The sequence below is a fragment of the Salvelinus alpinus genome, chromosome 20, assembly GCF_045679555.1.
Source record: "Salvelinus alpinus chromosome 20, SLU_Salpinus.1, whole genome shotgun sequence".
Lineage (NCBI taxonomy): Eukaryota > Metazoa > Chordata > Actinopteri > Salmoniformes > Salmonidae > Salvelinus > Salvelinus alpinus.
Window position 1 is genome coordinate 38,472,219 of NC_092105.1, and position 18,956 is coordinate 38,491,174.

General features: G+C 43.4%; 1 protein-coding gene across 2 annotated transcripts in view; it reads right to left on the reverse strand.

Annotated features, from left to right (window-relative positions):
- Window positions 1-505: 505 nt before the first annotated feature.
- Window positions 506-18,956, reverse strand: part of LOC139546805 (ATP-binding cassette sub-family C member 4-like) — a 52,543-nt gene continuing 34,092 nt past the window's right edge. For both annotated transcript variants that reach the window (XM_071355600.1, XM_071355599.1), the window contains 10 exons: window positions 18,830-18,949; window positions 18,609-18,719; window positions 16,928-17,028; window positions 12,110-12,301; window positions 10,607-10,762; window positions 7,279-7,368; window positions 6,629-6,801; window positions 6,190-6,295; window positions 4,339-4,473; window positions 506-2,845 (listed from right to left, as the gene is read on the reverse strand). In XM_071355600.1, coding sequence (XP_071211701.1) covers window positions 2,750-2,845; window positions 4,339-4,473; window positions 6,190-6,295; window positions 6,629-6,801; window positions 7,279-7,368; window positions 10,607-10,762; window positions 12,110-12,301; window positions 16,928-17,028; window positions 18,609-18,719; window positions 18,830-18,949 — 1,280 coding nt within the window. In that variant the 3' untranslated portion in view covers window positions 506-2,749. The remainder of the gene's footprint in view (window positions 2,846-4,338; window positions 4,474-6,189; window positions 6,296-6,628; window positions 6,802-7,278; window positions 7,369-10,606; window positions 10,763-12,109; window positions 12,302-16,927; window positions 17,029-18,608; window positions 18,720-18,829; window positions 18,950-18,956) is intronic.

Consider the following 18,956-nt stretch of genomic DNA (forward strand, 5'->3'; position numbering starts at 1 on the left):
TAATTGTGTTTGTTGTCCGTAGCTTATGCCTGCCCTTAACCATAACCCCACCGCTACCATGGGACATTCTGTTTACAACGTTGACATCAGCAAACTGCTCGCCCACACAATGCCATACACGTGGTCTGTGGTTGTGAGGCCAGTTGGACGTACTGCCAAATTCTCTAAAACATTGGAGGCGGCTTATGGTGGAGAAAAATTACTTTCACTTACAACAGCTCTGGTGGACATTCCTGCAGTCAGCTTGCCAATTGTACACTCTCTCAAAACTTGAGGCATCTGTGGCATTGTGTTGTGCGACTTAACGGCACATTTTAGATTGGCCTTGTATTGCCCCCAGCACAAGGTGCACCTGTGTAATGCTCATGCTGTTTAATCAGCTTCTTGATATGCCACAACTGTCAGGTGGATGGATTATCTTAGGAGAGGTGATATGCTCACTAACAGGGATGTAAACACATTTGTGCACCAACATTTTGAGAAATAAGCTTTTTGTGCGAATGGGAAAGTTCTGGGATCTTTTATTTCAGCTCATTAAAACATGGGACCAAGACTGTACATGTTGCGTTTATATTTTTGTTCCATATATTTACTCATGGCAAGATCATAAAAAAGCTAAGCAAAATTAAAATAAATAATAATAATTGTCTAAGTATTCAACTAATACAGTTTTTATTCATTGGATTACATTCATATTGCATCTTTAACGGTCATATGGTGTCTTGATTTGTTGCATGGCTTATTGATAAAGTTTAAGAGTCAATCATCTGATGGTAGTAGTCCCACAAACTGAAACAGTGAATCAATGGTTACAGTTCCATAACCGCATACATATAACATAAGCAGCATATGTAGCTCAGATGATCAGAGTGGGGAAAAACATGTTGATAGTACACACAAGGATTTTCTTCAAAAGCATTCATGCCTTTCGCATCATTTCATAAGCTCTTTGAGTGGTCATCTAGTATACATGCGAACACACAAACCATCTACTTCTGACCTGCTTTTCATCCACAGCTTTATTCCAAAAACAGAGGTAGCAATAGTCATTCTACGCAGAGTGCAAGAAGACCAAATCTGGTCTTAAAAGACAATCAATGAACACAGTGCAATTACAAAGGATCGATATTCTGATCAAGGCACAATGATTATTGAAAACAATAAGACATGTATCCTCTTCTATTTTTAAACAAGTACAAAATCAAATTTGACTTAAAAACTATTCACTCACTGGTCAAACCCACTGTCAGCTAGGTAGGTTTTATTCGGAATAACCTAAAATGTGTATCCAACCAGTATAAGCTACTTTTTTATACACTCAACACCCCTAAATCTTTACATGCAACCAAATGCAGGATTGTGAATAATCCTACCCCAGGGGCCATGCAACACACATACAAAAACAAATATCGCAAAACAATCAATACAACACAACCAGTCATTTGTTTCAATAAAAGGCACACATTGCTTCAAACAATTGCTCCTGGGCAGTTATGGACCCATAGCCTATGTATGCTGATCACGTGACACACCGAGGTGGCACCACAGCTCCCAGAGGGCTGGGGAATAATTTTTCTTCTCCTGATGGTAAACAGGTAAAACTCCAGAACCTAGTTATAGCAGGAACCTTAAGGGTTGCCCTATTGCCTGGGGCAAGTGAACTGAGCAGTCGGGCAAGTTGAGCTTGCTCTAAAGTCGCCCCAGGTGATTTTGTTTTACTGAAAACAACAAGAATGTAAGGAATTCCAGTAGGCTAAGCCTAAAACTAATATTTCTTGTTTATCCCTATTGTTTAAGTGAAAGGCATTTTTGGCAGTTAGGAAAGTTGTTAGGAAAGTTGGCCTTCTCTTTGGCTGTTCCATTAGGCAGGGGATTTTGATTTGAACACAACCAAACATATCTCGCGTCGTGATACAATTTGCCCAACTTTAGTCCCACCCTGTTCAGCTCCCGTCACCCCCAAACGTTCCCCTGCCCACTGCTTCTCACCGCTTTCCTTCCATTGGAAACGCTGTAGGGCAGGCCCAGGGATTGAAATGGCCACTACCCCCCCCCCCCCCCAAAAGTTCCATCCCAAATTGGATCATATTCACAATTTCTCTTAACACAAATAAATTGGCTTAGGCTGTGAACGTTACCGCTTCATTTCCCCTAGCCAGATGGGACAGGTCGCATAGAGGCCTACAGTTGCTCAGACTGATACAGCATGTCAGATCACTAATGTTTAGGTGTAGGCTGCTACAATGTTTCTGTAAAGAGGTTTTGCTTGGGTCTGTCGGGAGTGAGTTCTTACCTTGTTTGCTAAAATAATATCCGAGTCTATAGACGTGCGTCATGCCTGATTCGCGTGACCTGTGATTTTCATGAATCTGACAGGTCAACACCCACACAGCACTCTGATGAGAAGTACATAGTGTGCGAATTGACAGATTAGGAGGCAAGGCAGGTGAGTCTAAAAAAATTTAATAAAAAAACAGTAGGCCTACTTAGTCCCTGTTTTAACACTTTTGCGTATTTAAAAATAAGTATTAACCCAAATCATAACTGGTGGGGCACTGCCCCATATAACTGAAAAGTGCTAAAGCAAAACGCCTGATCGCCACACCTTTGCCAGCGGTGTTGAAGAAGGCATTGTGAAATCAAGAGCTGGATAATATTTGGTCACCTCTGGTACAGTGTGTGAGGCATCCTCATGGTGTGGCCAGCACAGAGGGCCACATTACAGGGGTGAAAAGGTCAGACAACGGTGTCACAGGGCCGTCTCAAAGATGACACAGCTCCCCTCGGACGGTCTCAGGTCCGTCAGTCCGTTGATCACATTGGGATGGCTTTTGTTCATATGAACCTGAAAAGGTATAAGGAGAGCAGAGTCACACAGATTCTACTGTAGCTTGTCGTTTGAGGTAGAATCTGTGAATGGCTGATTTAGGATGGATCTCAGACTGGATTGAGGAATTTGTCTCCCACAGGAGCACGCAAAGTGGTTATTTTGGTCTCGTAAGAACTTTGAAATACTTCGGCGATAATCACAACATTAATGTAGACTTCAAACACACTGGTTTCTTACGGACTATGCTGTTTAACATGACAATTTATCACAGATACAACATCTAAAGCAAAATGATCTTGATACGTACAAAACACGCATTTAAAATGGCTATTGAAATACTGTTGTTTTCCACAGAGAGCCAAGAGGTGTCCTTTTATCTAGTTCCAGCCGGCACAAAGAGGCAATGACAAACCAAGTATTTTGGCAACACGAAAGCACACAGAGAGGGGAAAACAGGTGAAAACGGTTAGCCACAATATCAGATACACTCCCAACTCAGGGATTCTCATTCTGCTCAGACAAAAGGAACGAGAGGTTGGTATCAGATGATTTAATGTATTTAAACCTTGACTGACAACTATAGAAAGTTCCCACTCGGTTTGTGAGACGTCTCAGTATTTAATAAGTGGTGCTAGAGAGCGGTTCTGGGAGTTGGAGTAATCTGATCTGGAGAGAGCAACCCACAATAAAGAAAGGAGACGTAAGGGCCTGAACAATGTCTCTACCAATCCGCCACTGTGCAGGAGAAGACGATACCAAATAATACGACAGTGTGCTGAGTCTTTGAAATCAGTATTTTACCCATTTCAGTCTGTGGCTGGGGAGATTCAGTTCTCCTGATAAATTTGTACCAGGGACAGAGAGAAAATGAAATGATGCCTACTTTTTCTTATTTCACAAAGACCTGTTTGAAGTTGCAATATCGTATCTGTAGTCCCTGACAGATGCACATAAAAATGGAATTGAACGATGAATAGCTACCCAGCCCTTATCTGGAGAGTGGCTGAAGGGGAAATACATCACAAATGAATTTCAAAGCAAAAAATATAAGGATGTGCTCTATTACAGTAATCCCCATAGGAAGTTTATCCCAAATCGAGACAAAGTTAAAACCCAATATTTCAAAATAGATAAAGAGCAAAGAAAGCTGCTTTTCTAGAATGATCTCTGAAATGATTTCAAAATTACATTTTTGGAAATAGATTACACGGACGATTCATTAGATAATATCAGAGTCATGTAAAATGACAAAAGGGACATTTTTCGCATGAAATTAAAACTTATGGTATAGAATATAGAAATGCAGCTACATAAACAGCATTACACACTTTCAGTACAAATATTCACAGAACTCCCTTGTGTGTACGACTGACTGTTGTTTTGGGCAAAGGGACGCCAGTTGTTATAAGGCGTGTGTTATAAGGATTAGGGTGAGTGTAGCTGTGTGCACTAAGAGTGCTGACTGAGTTAGGACAAAGGAGGAGGGCGGGGTTGGTTGGGTTGGTTACCTGTTTGGCTGCATGGAGCAGGGAGGCTGCCTCTGCCTTGCCTGTCTGCTGGACCGTCTGGTAGAACACTCCTTCCTGGTTCTGAAGCAGAACGTAGGGCTCATCATATTCCTGGATCCTCCCAGCATCTAGAACCTGCAATCAGACACAGGAGAGAGTAGTAGGGCGTGAGCCACACAGCCTATATACTTTAATACTTAAAAACTAGCCTTTCAGCTGTTTCACTGGTGAGTGATCCACACAAGACAATAGAGGTCGAGTGAGAAACAGTAGTTCTCTGCTGTCTCGGAACCATCCATTTCATGTGACTCACGCCAACAACAAACACCAGGGCTTGTTATTGCCTGACGGGGCTGTGGACATTCCCTGTAGCTGCTGTGAAAGTGTGCGCTGACGGTGTCAGACAGAAGATCAGGCCTAAGCAAGGTTATCCATGCATTTATCCATGCATGCATTTCAGCACCGCAAGGGTGGTCCTCAACTGTGTCAAAGGCAACAATCACACCTTCAGCACGCTTCAGAAAATTACCATCATGTCTCTGTCATCACATGCAATGTAAAACAGGCAAAGAATAGCTCTTATTCAAGGAGCTCCATAAAGGCCTAGCATTACATTCGGTCTCCCTTTAAAAGGAGCGAGATCTCCTGAAAATAGGCAAAGCCCACTCTGTTACATCTTAAGCCTCATTTTGGAACAGTAACACATAGCATTGTGTGAACAACAACAGAACACTGTATTTCTCTACCTTAGCTAGCTCCGTAGAACATATGCAGGCCAAAGAGTTTCCTACTCAAGAAAACTCTTTCATTCATCAGGGGTGTCGCTTAATCATTTGGACGAGGCAATTCAGGTGGGTCCCAAATCTGTTCTATCAAACAGCGTGACAATCTGGGGGCGTTTGACACGGGGACAGGTGTGGAAACGTTCCCGCTGTGTGACATTTGGCTTTTCCTCTTGCCCATCTCAACAGCCATTTACCGGGTCAGCCAGTGTCCTGGAGGACAGGAAACAAATGCTGCCACAAATGGCACTAATTGGCACCTCTGCAGGCAGTGGGCTAGAAGAGGCCAAAGATCAACTGGCACGAGGGCATGGGGGGCACGGGCTGGCCTGGTCACTTCTCAGTCTCTGCCCACCTGGCCCCACTAAGAGAGGGTGAGATTAGGGAGTAATGGGGCCGGCTGTTACTTAAAGCTAAACTCTTAGTACTTCACTGACTGGGCTGGTTGTAAAGTCAATATGATTACGTAGTACACGTCTTGACTGCATCAAACCGCGAGAAGCTAGTTAAGCTAATTGAGGCTGCATACACTCTCTCGTCCTACACAGTTACAAACAACTCCATTCAGAATATAAAGTAGCAGCCTACTTTTTGGCTCTAGGTCGTTGTAGCCTATCCTTCTCCTTTAACTTTTAATTCCATCACTTTAAATCCATCTTCCATTGATTATATATCTCTATTGATTATAATCCATTGATTAAATATCTCAAACCTTTTTCCCCACACGGAGGTTCTATGACTGTAGCCTATTGTCGCTTTGATGACTTATGATTGGCCAACAACAACAAGTTACATGTAAAAAGAGTCTCTCCCTCTCCCCGTCGCGGTCGGATCTGCATGGGTCTCTCCGGACAAGTCAGTTAAAATTACACATATTCTGGATCCGGACCTGCTCGGTTCCCGGATCGGGTCTCGGGTACAGGTGGATCCGTGAAGATCTCTACTGTATAGTAGGAAGCAGAAATATGTGCAAGCTTTTTCATATTGAGTGTACTGTGAATGGCTCAGTGAAGAAAATGCACACACAGTGCTAGCCACATGGTTACTTAACACTGGAGGGAGGCCTCACCAGGATCCGGTCACAGTCGATGATAGTGTTGAGTCGGTGGGCGATGGTGAGCACAGTACACTCCCTGAACTTCTCCCGGATGGTCTGCTGGATAAGGCCGTCGGTTCTAAAGGAGCAGGGGAAGAGAATACCTCGGCATCCATGCAGAAACAATACATTCTTCCTACACACCCCTGGGCAGGGATTTTACTTTACACATCAAAACAATGGCTAATCCTTAGCCAGGTATGTGCAGCTGTACTAAAGTAAAATGGGATAGAGTTACAGTGTCAGAGAACCAGGGGCCATACCTTTAATCATCAAGGTGTTAAACCTTGATATTTTTACCTCTATATTATGTGTTTGTCCTAAAATGGAATATGATGTATGGGACTGAGTTACAACACTACAATGAGAACTAGCACAAATATGTGGGTCAAAGTGTTCAAAGTGTTCTCACCTGGGGTCCACGTTAGCGGTGGCCTCATCGATGATGAGGATTTTGTTCCGTCTGAGGATGGCCCTGGCCAGACAGACTAGCTGCCTCTGCCCCACGCTGAAGTTGGAGCCCGACTCAGCCAGCACGGTCTCCAGCCTCCCAGGCAGCTCCTCCACCACGGTCCTCAGCTGCACCTGCAGGGAGAGGAAGCAGGGACCCTCCATTACCCCTGTAGAAAGGCCTCCCGGGGGGGTATCTTAAAAAACATCCAACACACACCCATTAACCGGCTGGCACAATGCAGGGCCAGGTCCACTGATGACCTTGGCCACCGCTCCCTTGTGACCAGCCTCTTGCTTTAATCCAGGCCAGCAAACCCATTGAGGAGCGGGGAGACTGGGGAGCAGGAGCTGGAGCCCTTCACTGTGGGGGAACCCTGCCTTCATCCTCTAGTGCCTAACTGGCAAACGCAGCACAACACATCTCCCCAGCACTTTGAATGGCACCCAGTTACAAGCCGCACATTGAGCTGGGCCCCACGGCCCTAATGGGATTTCCCCCCCATGACTTGTGGCGAGCAGGGAGGCTGAATGGCAGCATTGTGGAGGGGGACAGAGGGATCCCCCCATGAGCCTCTGAGGGGGAAGCATTCAGAGCCCACGCTGGAGTACCTCTCCCAGTGCATTCCACAGGTCCTCGTCTGTGTGCTGGCTGAAAGGGTCCAGATTCTTCCTCATGGTGCCCGTGAAGAGAACCGGGTCCTGCATGGGGACGGATGGATATAGAAAGAGAAGGCCATGGCCAGTTAGGATAATGACGAGGGGGAGACGTTTGAAGAGGGTTAAGACAGGCTGTATAGAGCGGCGCTACGTGTGAGGGAGAGGTGTTCACAATGGGGCCTGCAATGCCACACTCAGGAGCCCGATTCAATACTCGGCTCCGGCCCACTAGCCAACGCTAAGTTGATCTTTTTTACTTTGGAAAACCGTAGCTTGTGCTGTGGTCTTGTTTGAGAGCAGAGGATCTGTATAGAGGTTGTCTGGACATAGAAAAGGTGCATGTAAATCATAAAACATTTCACAAATGACCTAAAAGGTAAACTATAGTCATAAATGTTTAAATCTCTCAAAAAGCTGTAAAAAAAAAGAAAAATCACAATGTTCATTCAAATTCATGAAGTTAGATGAGCCCTCTCTAAATTACAGTTGAAAAAGTTTATATCAACATCCCTAGTTTTTAGTTGACAAATGTGTGCATGAGTAAAAAGGAGTTATCCTTCAGTTGGCTGACTTTTCTCCATTATATATATTTTTTTTTAACAGCTTGGAGTAGTTCTGTGGGAGCTCTGTGTATTTACAGTGAGCTACACACCTGTATCAAGGTTCAGGCATACAACCACCCTTAAGAGAGCAAATACAGCTCTTTATTATAGTGCAGTCAAAATAGCTCGCCACTCTGAAGGCACTGTTCCAGCATGCCCTTGTGTTTGCTGTAAACCTGGCAAACAGGAGCACAGCTACACGTCCTCATGCCAAGTCTCTTTAGAAGATATTTATTCAGAAATCCTAGCCCAACATAAAAGCGATTTTAAAAAAAATATTACTTACAGGGGACTCTCCTTTCGAGCCATAAACAAAACGTCACAGCATTCACAGAACAATATAAAGCTACATTACATTTCCACAGGATCATTTCCTCATTGTTTTATCACTAAGTAAACACTTGAGGGATTTTCTTCTGCGACACACAACAGAGTTTATGAGGCTTTAAAAGGACATAATGACCCTTTAAAAAAACATTAACGAGTCTGTATAGGCCTGTGTAGTAGCAATAGAGATAAAGGAGGATATGGAGAAACGGTCAATCCACAATGCAGTGGAGGGAAGACGATAATAAATCAAGTTTACTCAAGACGCTAATCTGACCTATCAAGAGAAGAACGTTCACCTGGCAACTGCGAGATACGGCCAGGAACAGGAGTGAAGCACACAGTGACTGGAAAGACTCACTAGGTGTTTACTGCTGTTGTGATCCTCATAATCATGTCTCGTGGTTAGAAGAATACTGTTGTGTGAGTGTGACTCATATCACCCATGCCCCGTTGGCTGCTTTGATGCAGGTCATAGGCTCTGAGCCAACACTGTGACAGCACCACTAACATGAGGTTGAGAAGACAACGCACACGTGCACACACACAGACTTTTGTGTCAGTCTCGAAACCCATGGCAAGTGTTTAACTTTGAGCGGATTCCTTGAAAACAGAGCTGTGAATTTTAAGCATTCAGGAGTTCATCCCTTTCTCTCTACAGCCTAAAAACTGTTCCACCTCTCTACTCCCAATGAGCTTTACCCCTGCCACCAGCAGACTGCCTTGTCATTAAGCCAGCTCAAGTCCCAATTCAAACTAGTTTTGTGACTCACTTTAATTGAGGATTCAATGTTAAGTTGGAAAAACTGCTTTCAAGCACAGCTTTCCAAAGACCGATTATGTGCTCCAACAATTCTAAGCCCTCTGTTTGCCGCCGAATTCATTTTTTACTGTGAAGTCATTCCTGAGATTTCAATAGAACCTGAAATGGATTCTTCTTTAATGCCATATACTAATAAAAGTTTATCATAATCAAATCTGGTGGGAGCTGTAGAATACAAGTTCACACTGGCAATGTATAGAATACATATCAGAATCTGAGAATTCCACATCACAAGGTAGGGCAACAAGCATCTTATATCAAGTCATTTTCCATTTAAAAGGCTGAGTGAATATCACTTACACGGGGGGGGGGGGGTTCAAATGACCTTTTCCGTTTCTAAGGGAAGTTGTGAAAAATGGGAATATAAGTAGAAGAAATCCAATCCTTGTAATATTAGTAATAGCAAATCATACTCTGCGTCTTTCATGCTTGAATTTTTACAGCGGAAAAATAGGACAATAATCGAACCTGATAGATCATCTCTATTCGGTTTGTGTACAGATACAGTGCTGCTCCTCTTAGATAAGCCAACGTTTCAGTTAGGAGTTCAGAACAGAAGTCATCTAAATATGCCCCCTCTTTCCCCACCCCGTTTGCTGCTTTACCCCATAATGCAACTGGCTGTCCCCCTGTCAGAACGAGCAGCGTCCAATAGGAAAACATTACCTTGACATAACTCTGGTAGTGGTAAAACATAACCAGCTGTAATACAGAAGTGAAAGTTAATCTGGTAAACTATTGATAATAGAAACCCATCAAAGCCACACCAAAAACCTTTAATGAACTTGTTTTGGGGAAACCTTGGCTGCAGTGTGTGAAATGTTCAACACTTGGGCTAAATGATGTTGGTAGGCCTATGTGAGACTGTGAGGATGGGTAGAGAAGTCTTCTAAGCAGCTTTGCTGATGTTTCGGGGGTAGAGGGCTAATCTCCTGTCACTGACGGGTAGAGAGCTGCTCTGCTCTCCTCTCAGAGCTGGGCTGTGGGAGTCTTCACCGCCGCAGAGCGCTGACTCACCCAGGGGGTGGCATTTTCCTAATGCCGTATCACTCTCAACAAGCGGAAATAAAAGTTAAACTGTCTCAAGGCATCCGTTTGTGTCACTTTCCAAAATCCCCTGAGTGACGACTGTAATTCTCCTCAGCCTGTTGTTGCTTTGAAACCAACAGGGACGTAAAAAAGCAGGCCAGACCTCAAAAGGAGGAGAGTTTGGGTTACCAATGGAAGTTCACCTAGCCCACTGAATGTGCATCATGTCTGGGGAATGATAAAGATATATAATAGATCATGTCAGAGAACCCTGAAACTCCCACATTCAGGCTTTAACGTTTTTACTCAACGCTCTACAAATGACTGAGGTAATGTTCTTTGGCCATTCTAAAGCTTCCATAGTCATGTCATGTGTACTATAGAAAATGTCCTATCGAAGGACTTCCAGGATTATGCTGAAGAAACTAAAGATGTGCTATACAATGCAGCCTAGCCAATAGACTACAATAGGCAGTGAGAGGGCAGAGAACGTACATACCTGGGGGATGATGGAGATTCTCTGGCGCAGGGTATGCAGGCCGATCTCGGCGGTGAGAACGCCGTCGATGGAAATCCTGCCATCAGGTTCAGCCAGACGGAACAGAGCAGAGATCAGGGAGCTTTTACCAGCGCCAGTCCGCCCCACGATGCCAACCTAGAGTTCAACATACAGAGAAAGTGTTAGTTTGTTTTTCTCTGAACACATTTTCTCTACTATAAAATCTGATGTCAAGACTTCCATGTATAAAGCTGACTTCCAAGTGCTAAATTCAAGGTCTACTTCACTTCCCATTGCGCCATTGTAAACTGAATCATCTATGTCCTTTATGATGGAACCTTTGCCTTTCATGGCCAGTTCTCCAACAGAATGAGAGATTCTCTTTGTTGAGATGTTCCTTCCTGTTTGATATCAGCACATCAGTTGTTAAGGTGACAGCCCCACAAGCCGTGTGACATTAAAACAGCAGAATACCGCTGAAGTTGATATGATAGTATAAGATGCTATCGTAACGTATGCATTTCAGTGTCTTTTCTGTAGGTGCTATCAGCCATGTTCCGCATGGATCAATCACATATCGCTTGCTACAGTAGCCTATAAGCTCGGATTCAGATTCCCAACGATGAGCTACTAACTAAAAATCAGCAATATTACAATGCCGCTTGGATTCAAACAAAGAATGCAAAGGCTATCTAAAGTAAATGTATGAATCACCTTGTGGAATCACTACACTGGAAGTATGGAAATGTATAGTAAGACATGTAAGAAAATTAATAGTTAACAGTTAAAAGTAAATGTACCAAATCATATGTTGTGTGTGTGTGTGTATGTGTGTGTGTGTGTGTGTGTGTGTGTGTGTGTGTGTGTGTGTGTGTGTGTGTGTGTGTGTGTGTGTGTGTGTGTGAGAGAGAGAGAGAGGAGTGTTCAGAGTGCGAGATAGGTGCTCGTTTCCCTGTGAAAGCGTTGTCTCAGGGGGACTGTCAGGATGCACACAAAGCCTGTTCAGGCCCACGGCATCGGGTGAAGATCCCTCCCATGGGCTGTCAGAGCCCAGGCCTCTTCACTTATCAACCCATCCATTGTGAAATCAGCCGCCCTGGCGAACCGTGGCCATGCAAAAATACACCCCCTGCATTAAAACGCTGGGTTTCAATCACCCTCAACCATCTCTACCTCTCTCCCTCTCATCTTCTCTCCTCTCTCTCATATAGTGAATAAACAGTTGTCACCGTCAGGTCTCCTAGAATGCAAATGGGAACAAATGGATCCACTTGACTAGTCTTAATTGCATGATATGTATTCCATGAATCACAAATGGTATATTCCTTGGGAATCAGCGGCACAATAAGGTGTCCCCTAAATAATTGATTTGAAAAATAATGACACACAGAGAAGAACAGCACCGCACCTATTACACTGGCTGCATATCAACTGAATTGTGTTGGGGTGTGTTGTGCATTGTCGTAAACATGGACACATATCAGAAGAATATGTAGTGGGCACCTTTTCTCTGGATCTGAAGACCGCAGTAATATCCTTTAGGACCGGAGGACTGTCCGCATAGTAGGAGAAGTTGACCTGGTCGAAGGTGATGAAACCATGCTGTGGCCAATCAGGCGGAGGCCGTTTGTCTGTCTCCCAAGGTGCTTCGCTCTCCAGTTCTGTGTACTCCACCACCCTTTCCACAGAAGTCATCTGGGAGTGTCAGAACATTATTACAAAATCGTTGTTATTCTATGGTCATTAACATCACGATCATATTAACTATGAGGGAATATTCTGTTCTATTTCATTCTGTGACCAGGAACAGGATCAACTACAGTGCCTATCATAAGTATTCACCGCCCTTGTATTTTTTCACATTTTGTTGGGTTACAAAGTGGAATTGAAATGGATTAAAAAAAATAAAAAAAATGTCACTGATCTAGACAAAAATGCTCAATAATGTCAATGTAGTAGTCACCCACTTTGTTATGGCAAGCCTAAATAAGTTCAGTAGTTAAAATGTGCTTAACAAATCACATAAAAAGTTACATGGACTCACTATGTGCAATAATGGTGGTTAACATGATTTTATGACTACCCCATCTCTGTATCCCACACACAATTACATTTAAGGTCCCTCAGACAAGTAGTGAATTTCAAGCACAGATTAAACCACAAAGGCCAGGGTGCTGTTCCAATGCGTCGCAAAGAGCATCGATTGGAAGATGGTAAAGATGTTTTCACCATGAGGCCAATGCTAATTTTAAAACAGTTATAGGAGGTGAAAGGAGAATGGAGGTGAAAGGAGAAAACTTAGGATGGATCAACAACATTGTAGTTACTCCACAATACTAATATAAAAGAGTGAAAATAAAAAATCCTTTACCGAAAAAAAATAAAAAATGCATCCTGTTTGTAAAGACACTAAAGTAATAACTGCAAAAAAAATGTTGCAAAGTAATTTCCTTGTTGTGCTGAATACAAAGAGTTATCTTTGGGACAAATCCAACACAATACATCATCGAGTACCACTCTACATATTTTCAAGAATGGTGGTGGCTGCATCATGTTATGGGTATGCTTGTCATCGGCAACGACTGGGGAGCTTCAGGTTAAAAAACAGAAAACCTTGTTTAGTCTGCTTTCCACCAGACACTAGGAGACGAATGTACCTCTCGGGAAGACAACCTTAAACAAGGCCAAATTTACACTTATGTTGCTTACCAAGAAGACAGTGAATGTTCCTGAGGCCTATTTAGTTTTCACTTAAATCTGTCTGAAAAATCTATGGCAAGACTTAAAAATGGCTGTCAAACAATGATCAACAACCAACTTGACAGAGCTTAAAGAATTCTGAAAATAATAAAAATGTGCAAATATTGCACAATCCAAGAGCGCAAAGCTCTTAGAGACTTGCCTAACAAGACTCACAGCTGTAATCACTGCCAAAAGGTGTTTCTAACATGATTTGACTAAGGGAAGTAGATGATCTAATCAAGATACTGTATATTTGGTTTTCAACTTAATTAAAAAGAAACATGGAATTTTCTTTCATTTTGAAATAAGAGTAGTTTGTGTAGATTGTTGACAAAAAAGTACATTTTAATCCCACTTTATAACAATAAAATGTGAAGAAACCCAAGAGGGGTGAATACTTACAGTTGAAGTCGGAAGTTTACATACACCTAAGCCAAACACATTTAAACTCAGTTTCACAATTCCTGACATTTAATCCTAGTAAAAATTCCCTGTCTTAGGTCAGTTAGGATCACCACTTTATTTTAAGAAGGTGAAATGTCAGAATAATAGTAGAGAGAATTATTTATTTCAGCTTTTATTTGTTTCATCACATTCCCAGTGGGTCAGAAGTTTACATACACTCAATTAGTATTTGGTAGCTTTGCCTTTAAATTTGTTGAACTTAGGTCAAACGTTTCAGGTAGCCTTCCACCTGCTCCCACATAAGTTGGGTGAATTTTGGCCCAGTCCTCCTGACAGAGCTGGAGAAACTGAGTCAGGTTTGTAGGCCTCCTTGCTCACATGCTTCTCCAGTTCTGCCCACAACTTTTCTATAGAATTGACGTCAGGGCTTTGTGATGGCCACTCCAATACCTTGACTTTGTCCTTAAGCCATTTTGCCACAACTTTGGAAGTATGCTTGGGGTCATTGTCCATTTGGAAGACCCATTTGCGACCAAGCTTTAACTTCCTGACTGATTTCTTGAGATGTTGCTTCAATATATCCACATAATTTTCCTGCCTCATGAAGCCATCTATTTTGTGAAGTGCACCAGTCTCTCCTGCAGCAAAGCACGCCCACAACATGATGCTGCCACCCCCGTGCTTCACGGTTGGGATGGTGTACTTCGGCATGCAAGCCTCCCCCTTTTTCCTCCAAACATAACGATGGTCATTATGGCCAAACAGTTCTATTTTTGTTTCATCAGACCAGAGGATATTTCTCCAAAAAGTATGATCTTTGTCCCAATGTGCAGTTGCAAACCGTAGTCTGGCTTTTTTAATGGCGGTTTTGGAGCAGTGGCTTCTTCCTTGCTGAGATGCCTTTCAGGTTATGTTGATATAGGACTCGTTTTACTGTGGATATAGATACTTTTGTACCCGTTTCCTCCAGCATCTTCACAAGTCCCTTTGCTGTTGTTCTGGGATTGATTTGCACTTTTCGCACCAAAGTACGTTCATCTCTAGGAGACAGAACGCGTCTCCTTCCTGAGTGGTATGACGGCTGCGTGGTCCCATGGGGTTTAAATTGCTCACAAGGATAAAGCAGACTTGTGGAGGTCTACCAATTTTTTTCTGAGGTCTTCACTGACTTCTTTTGATTTTCCCATGATGTCAAGCAAAGAGACACTGAGTTTGAAGGTAGGCCTTGAAATACATCTACAGGTACACCTCCAATTGACTCAAATTATGTTAATTAGCCTATCAGAAGCTTCTAAAGCCATGACATCATTTTCTGGAATTTTCCAAGCTGTTTTAAGGCACAGTCAACTTAGTGTATGTAAACTTCTGACCCACTGGAATTGTGATACAGTGAATTATAAGTGAAATAATCTGTCTGTAAACAATTGTTGGAAAAATTACTTGTGTCATGCACAAAGTAGATGTCCTAACAGACTTGCCAAAACTATATAGTTTGTTAACAAGAAATTTATGGAGTGGTTGAAAAACGAGTTTTAATGACTCCAACCTAAGTGTATGTAAACTTCCGACTTCAACTGTATAATAGGCACTGTATACATTAGCACAACTAGATACAAGTAAAGCAGACTAGTACAATTATATTATTCACCTATTCTTTAGCCAGGCAAGTCAAGACGAACTCAGCAAAGAAAGAAACATCCCTTTTTCAGGACACAGTCTTTCAAAGATAATTGGATTTTTACGAATAAACTTCAGATCTTCATTGTAAAGGGTTTAAACACTGTTTCCCATGCATGTTCAATGACCCATAAACAATTAATGAACATGCACCTGTGGAATGGTCGTTAAGACACGAACAGCTTACAGACGGTAGGCAATTAAGGTCAGTTATGAAAACGTAGGACATTAAAGAGGCCTTTCTACTGACTCTGAAAAACACCAAAAGAAAGATGCCCAGGGTCTCTGCTCATCTGTGTGAACGTGCCATAGGCATGCTGCAAGGAGGCATGAGGACTGCAGATGTGACCAGTGCAATAAATTGCAATGTCCGTACTGCGAGACGCCTAAGACAGCACTTCAGGGAGACAGGACGGACAGCTGATCGTCCTCGCAGTGGCAGACCACGTTGAACACCTACACAGGATCGGTACATGCAAACATCACACCTGCGGAACAGGTACAGGATGGCAACAACAACTGCCCGAGATACACTAGGAATGCACAATCCCTCCATCAGTGCTCAGACTGTCCGCAATAGGCTGAGAGAGGCTGGACTGAGGGCTTGTAGGCCTGTTGTAAGGCAGGTCCTCACCAGACATCACCGGCAACGTCGTCTATGGGCACAAACCCACCGTCGCTGGACCAGACAGGACTGGCAAAAAGTGCTCTTCACTGACGAGTCACGGTTGTGTCTCACCAGGGGTGATGGTCGGATTTGCGTTTATCGTCGAAGGAATGAGCGTTACACCGAGACCTGTACTCTGGAGCGGGATCGATTTGGAGGTGGAGGGTCCGTCATGGTCTGGGGCGGTGTGTCACAGCATCATCGGACTGAGCTTGTCGTCATTGCAGGCAATCTCAACACTGTGCGTTACAGGGAAGACATCCTCCTCCCTCATGTGGTACCCTTCCTGCAGGCTCATCCTGACATGACCCTCCAGCATGACAATGCCACCAGCCATACTGCTCGTTCTGTGCGTGATTTCCTGCAAGACAGGAATGTCAGTGTTCTACCATGGCCAGCGAAGAGCCTGGATATCAATCCCATTGAGCACGTCTGGGACCTGTTGGATCGGAGAGTGAGGACTAGGGCCATTCCCCCGAAAAATGTCTGGGAACTTGCAGGTGCCTTGGTGGAAGAGTGGGGTAACATCTCACAGCAATAACTGGCACATCTGGGGCAGTCCATGAGGAGGAGATGCACTGCAGTACTTAATGCAGCTGGTGGTCACACCAGATCCTACCTGTTACTTTTGACACCCCCTTTGTTCAGGGACACATTCCATTTCTGTTAGTCACATGTCTGTGGAACTTGTTCAGTTTGTCTCAGTTCTTGAATCTTATGTTCATACAAATGTTTACACGTTAAGTTCGCTGAAAACAAACGCAGTTGACAGTGAGAGGACGTTTCTTTTTTGCTGAGTTTAGGTCTAAATCAATAAAGGAGGTTTTTACCATGTTCTCCACCTCCGCACTCTGTCTGACTCCCCACTGAAACATGCCGACGAGTGTTACTGCATAGGACAGAGCCAGGCCCACAGCACCTGCCTTCAAGTCTGTCACACCAGGAAAGAGAGAAACCAACTCAATGTACTCCATGGTCACCTAAGTACTGCAGAGCCTGTGGTGAATATGGTTGATTATATAGTACCAGTCAAAAATTTGGACAGACCTACTCATTCAAGGGTTTTTATTTGTATTATTTTCTACATTGTAGAGTAATAGTGAAGACATCCTGCCTTGACAGCTTTGCACACTCTTGGCATTCTCTCAACCAGCTTCATGAGGATTGCTTTTCCAACAGTCTTCAAGGAGTTCCCACATATACAGAGCACTTGTTGGCTGCTTTTCCTTCACTCTGCCGTCCAACTCATCCCAAACCATCTCAATTGGGTTGAGGTCGGGTGATTGTGGAGTCCAGGTCATCTGATGCAGCACTCCATCACTCTCCTTCTTGGTCAAATAGCCCTTACACAGCATGGATGATAGTCCCACTAAGCGCAAACCAGATGGGATGGCGTATCGCAGCAGAATACTGCGGTAGCCATGCTGGTTAAGTGTGCCTTGAATTCTAAATAAATCACAGTGTCACCAGCAAAGCACCCCCACACCTCCCCCTCCATGCTTCACGGTGGGAACCACACATGCGGAGATCATCCGTTCACCTACTCTGAGTCTCACAAAGACACGGCAGTGGGAAACAGCATTTTTTTTTTAATTAAAAATTGAATCACAAATATGGACTTATCAGACCAAAAGGAAAGATTCCCTATGTCCATTGCTCGTGTTTCTTGGCCCAAGCAAGTCTCTTCTTCTTATTGGTGTCCGTTAGTAGTGGTTTCTTTGCAGCAATTCAACCATGAAGGCCTGATTCAAGCAGTCTCCTCTGACCTGTTGATGTTGAGATGTGTCTGTAACTTGAACTCTGTGAAGCATATATATTTGGGCTGCAATCTGAGGTGCAGTTAAAACTAATGAACTTATCCTCTGCAGCAGACGTAACTCTGGGTCTTCCTTTTCTGTGGCGGTCCTCATGAGAGCCAGTTTCATCATCGCGTTTGATGGCTTTTTCGAATGCACTCGAAGAAACTTTAAAAGTTCTTGAAATTTTCCAGATTGACTGATCTCGTCTTAAAGTAATAATGGACTGTCGTTTCTCTCTGCTTATTTGAGCTGTTCTTGCCATAATATGGACTTGGTATTTTACCAAATAGGGCTATCTTTTGTATACCACCCCTACCTTGTCACAACACAAATGATTGGCTCAAACACATGAAGGAAAGAAATTCCACAAATTATTAAGGCACACCAGTTAATTGAAATGCATTCCAGGTGATTACCTCGTGAAGCTGGTTGAGAGAACGCCAAGAGTGTGCAAAGCTGTCATCAAGGCAAAGGGTGGCTACTTTGAACAATCTCAAATATAGTTTGTTTTTGGTTACTACATGATTCCATATGTGTTATTTCATACTATAGTTTTGTTGTCTTCACTATTATTCTACAATGTAGAAAATAGTAAACAAAGAAAAACCTTGGAATGAGTAGGTGTCAAAAACTTTTGACTGGTACTGTATGTATGGTTATACGTATGGCCTGGGTGATCAACATTACGGTTGATATAGGACCCATACGGTACCATCCCTGAGGAACAGGCAGCCAAAGGTAGTGAGGGTGACAAATATGGAGCAGATGCCATCCAGACGCAGAGCGAACCATCGGGATGTGGTCAGGAATAGGAACCAGGCCTCTGCAAAGGAACAGCATGGTTACTCGTTGTATACTATAGTTATTACACCAAATTAAAACATGCAATTCTATGTGTAGTAGTTATGGTTAGATGTCAGTTCTGGTTCTGACCGGAGTGGAGGTCTTGATGTGCGTCAAATGCCTGCTGGAACCTCTGCTGGGCTTTAAAGGCACGGATGGTCCACAGACCTTGGAGGGATGAGGACAGGTGGGAGAAAACTGGGCTCCGGGCTGTAGA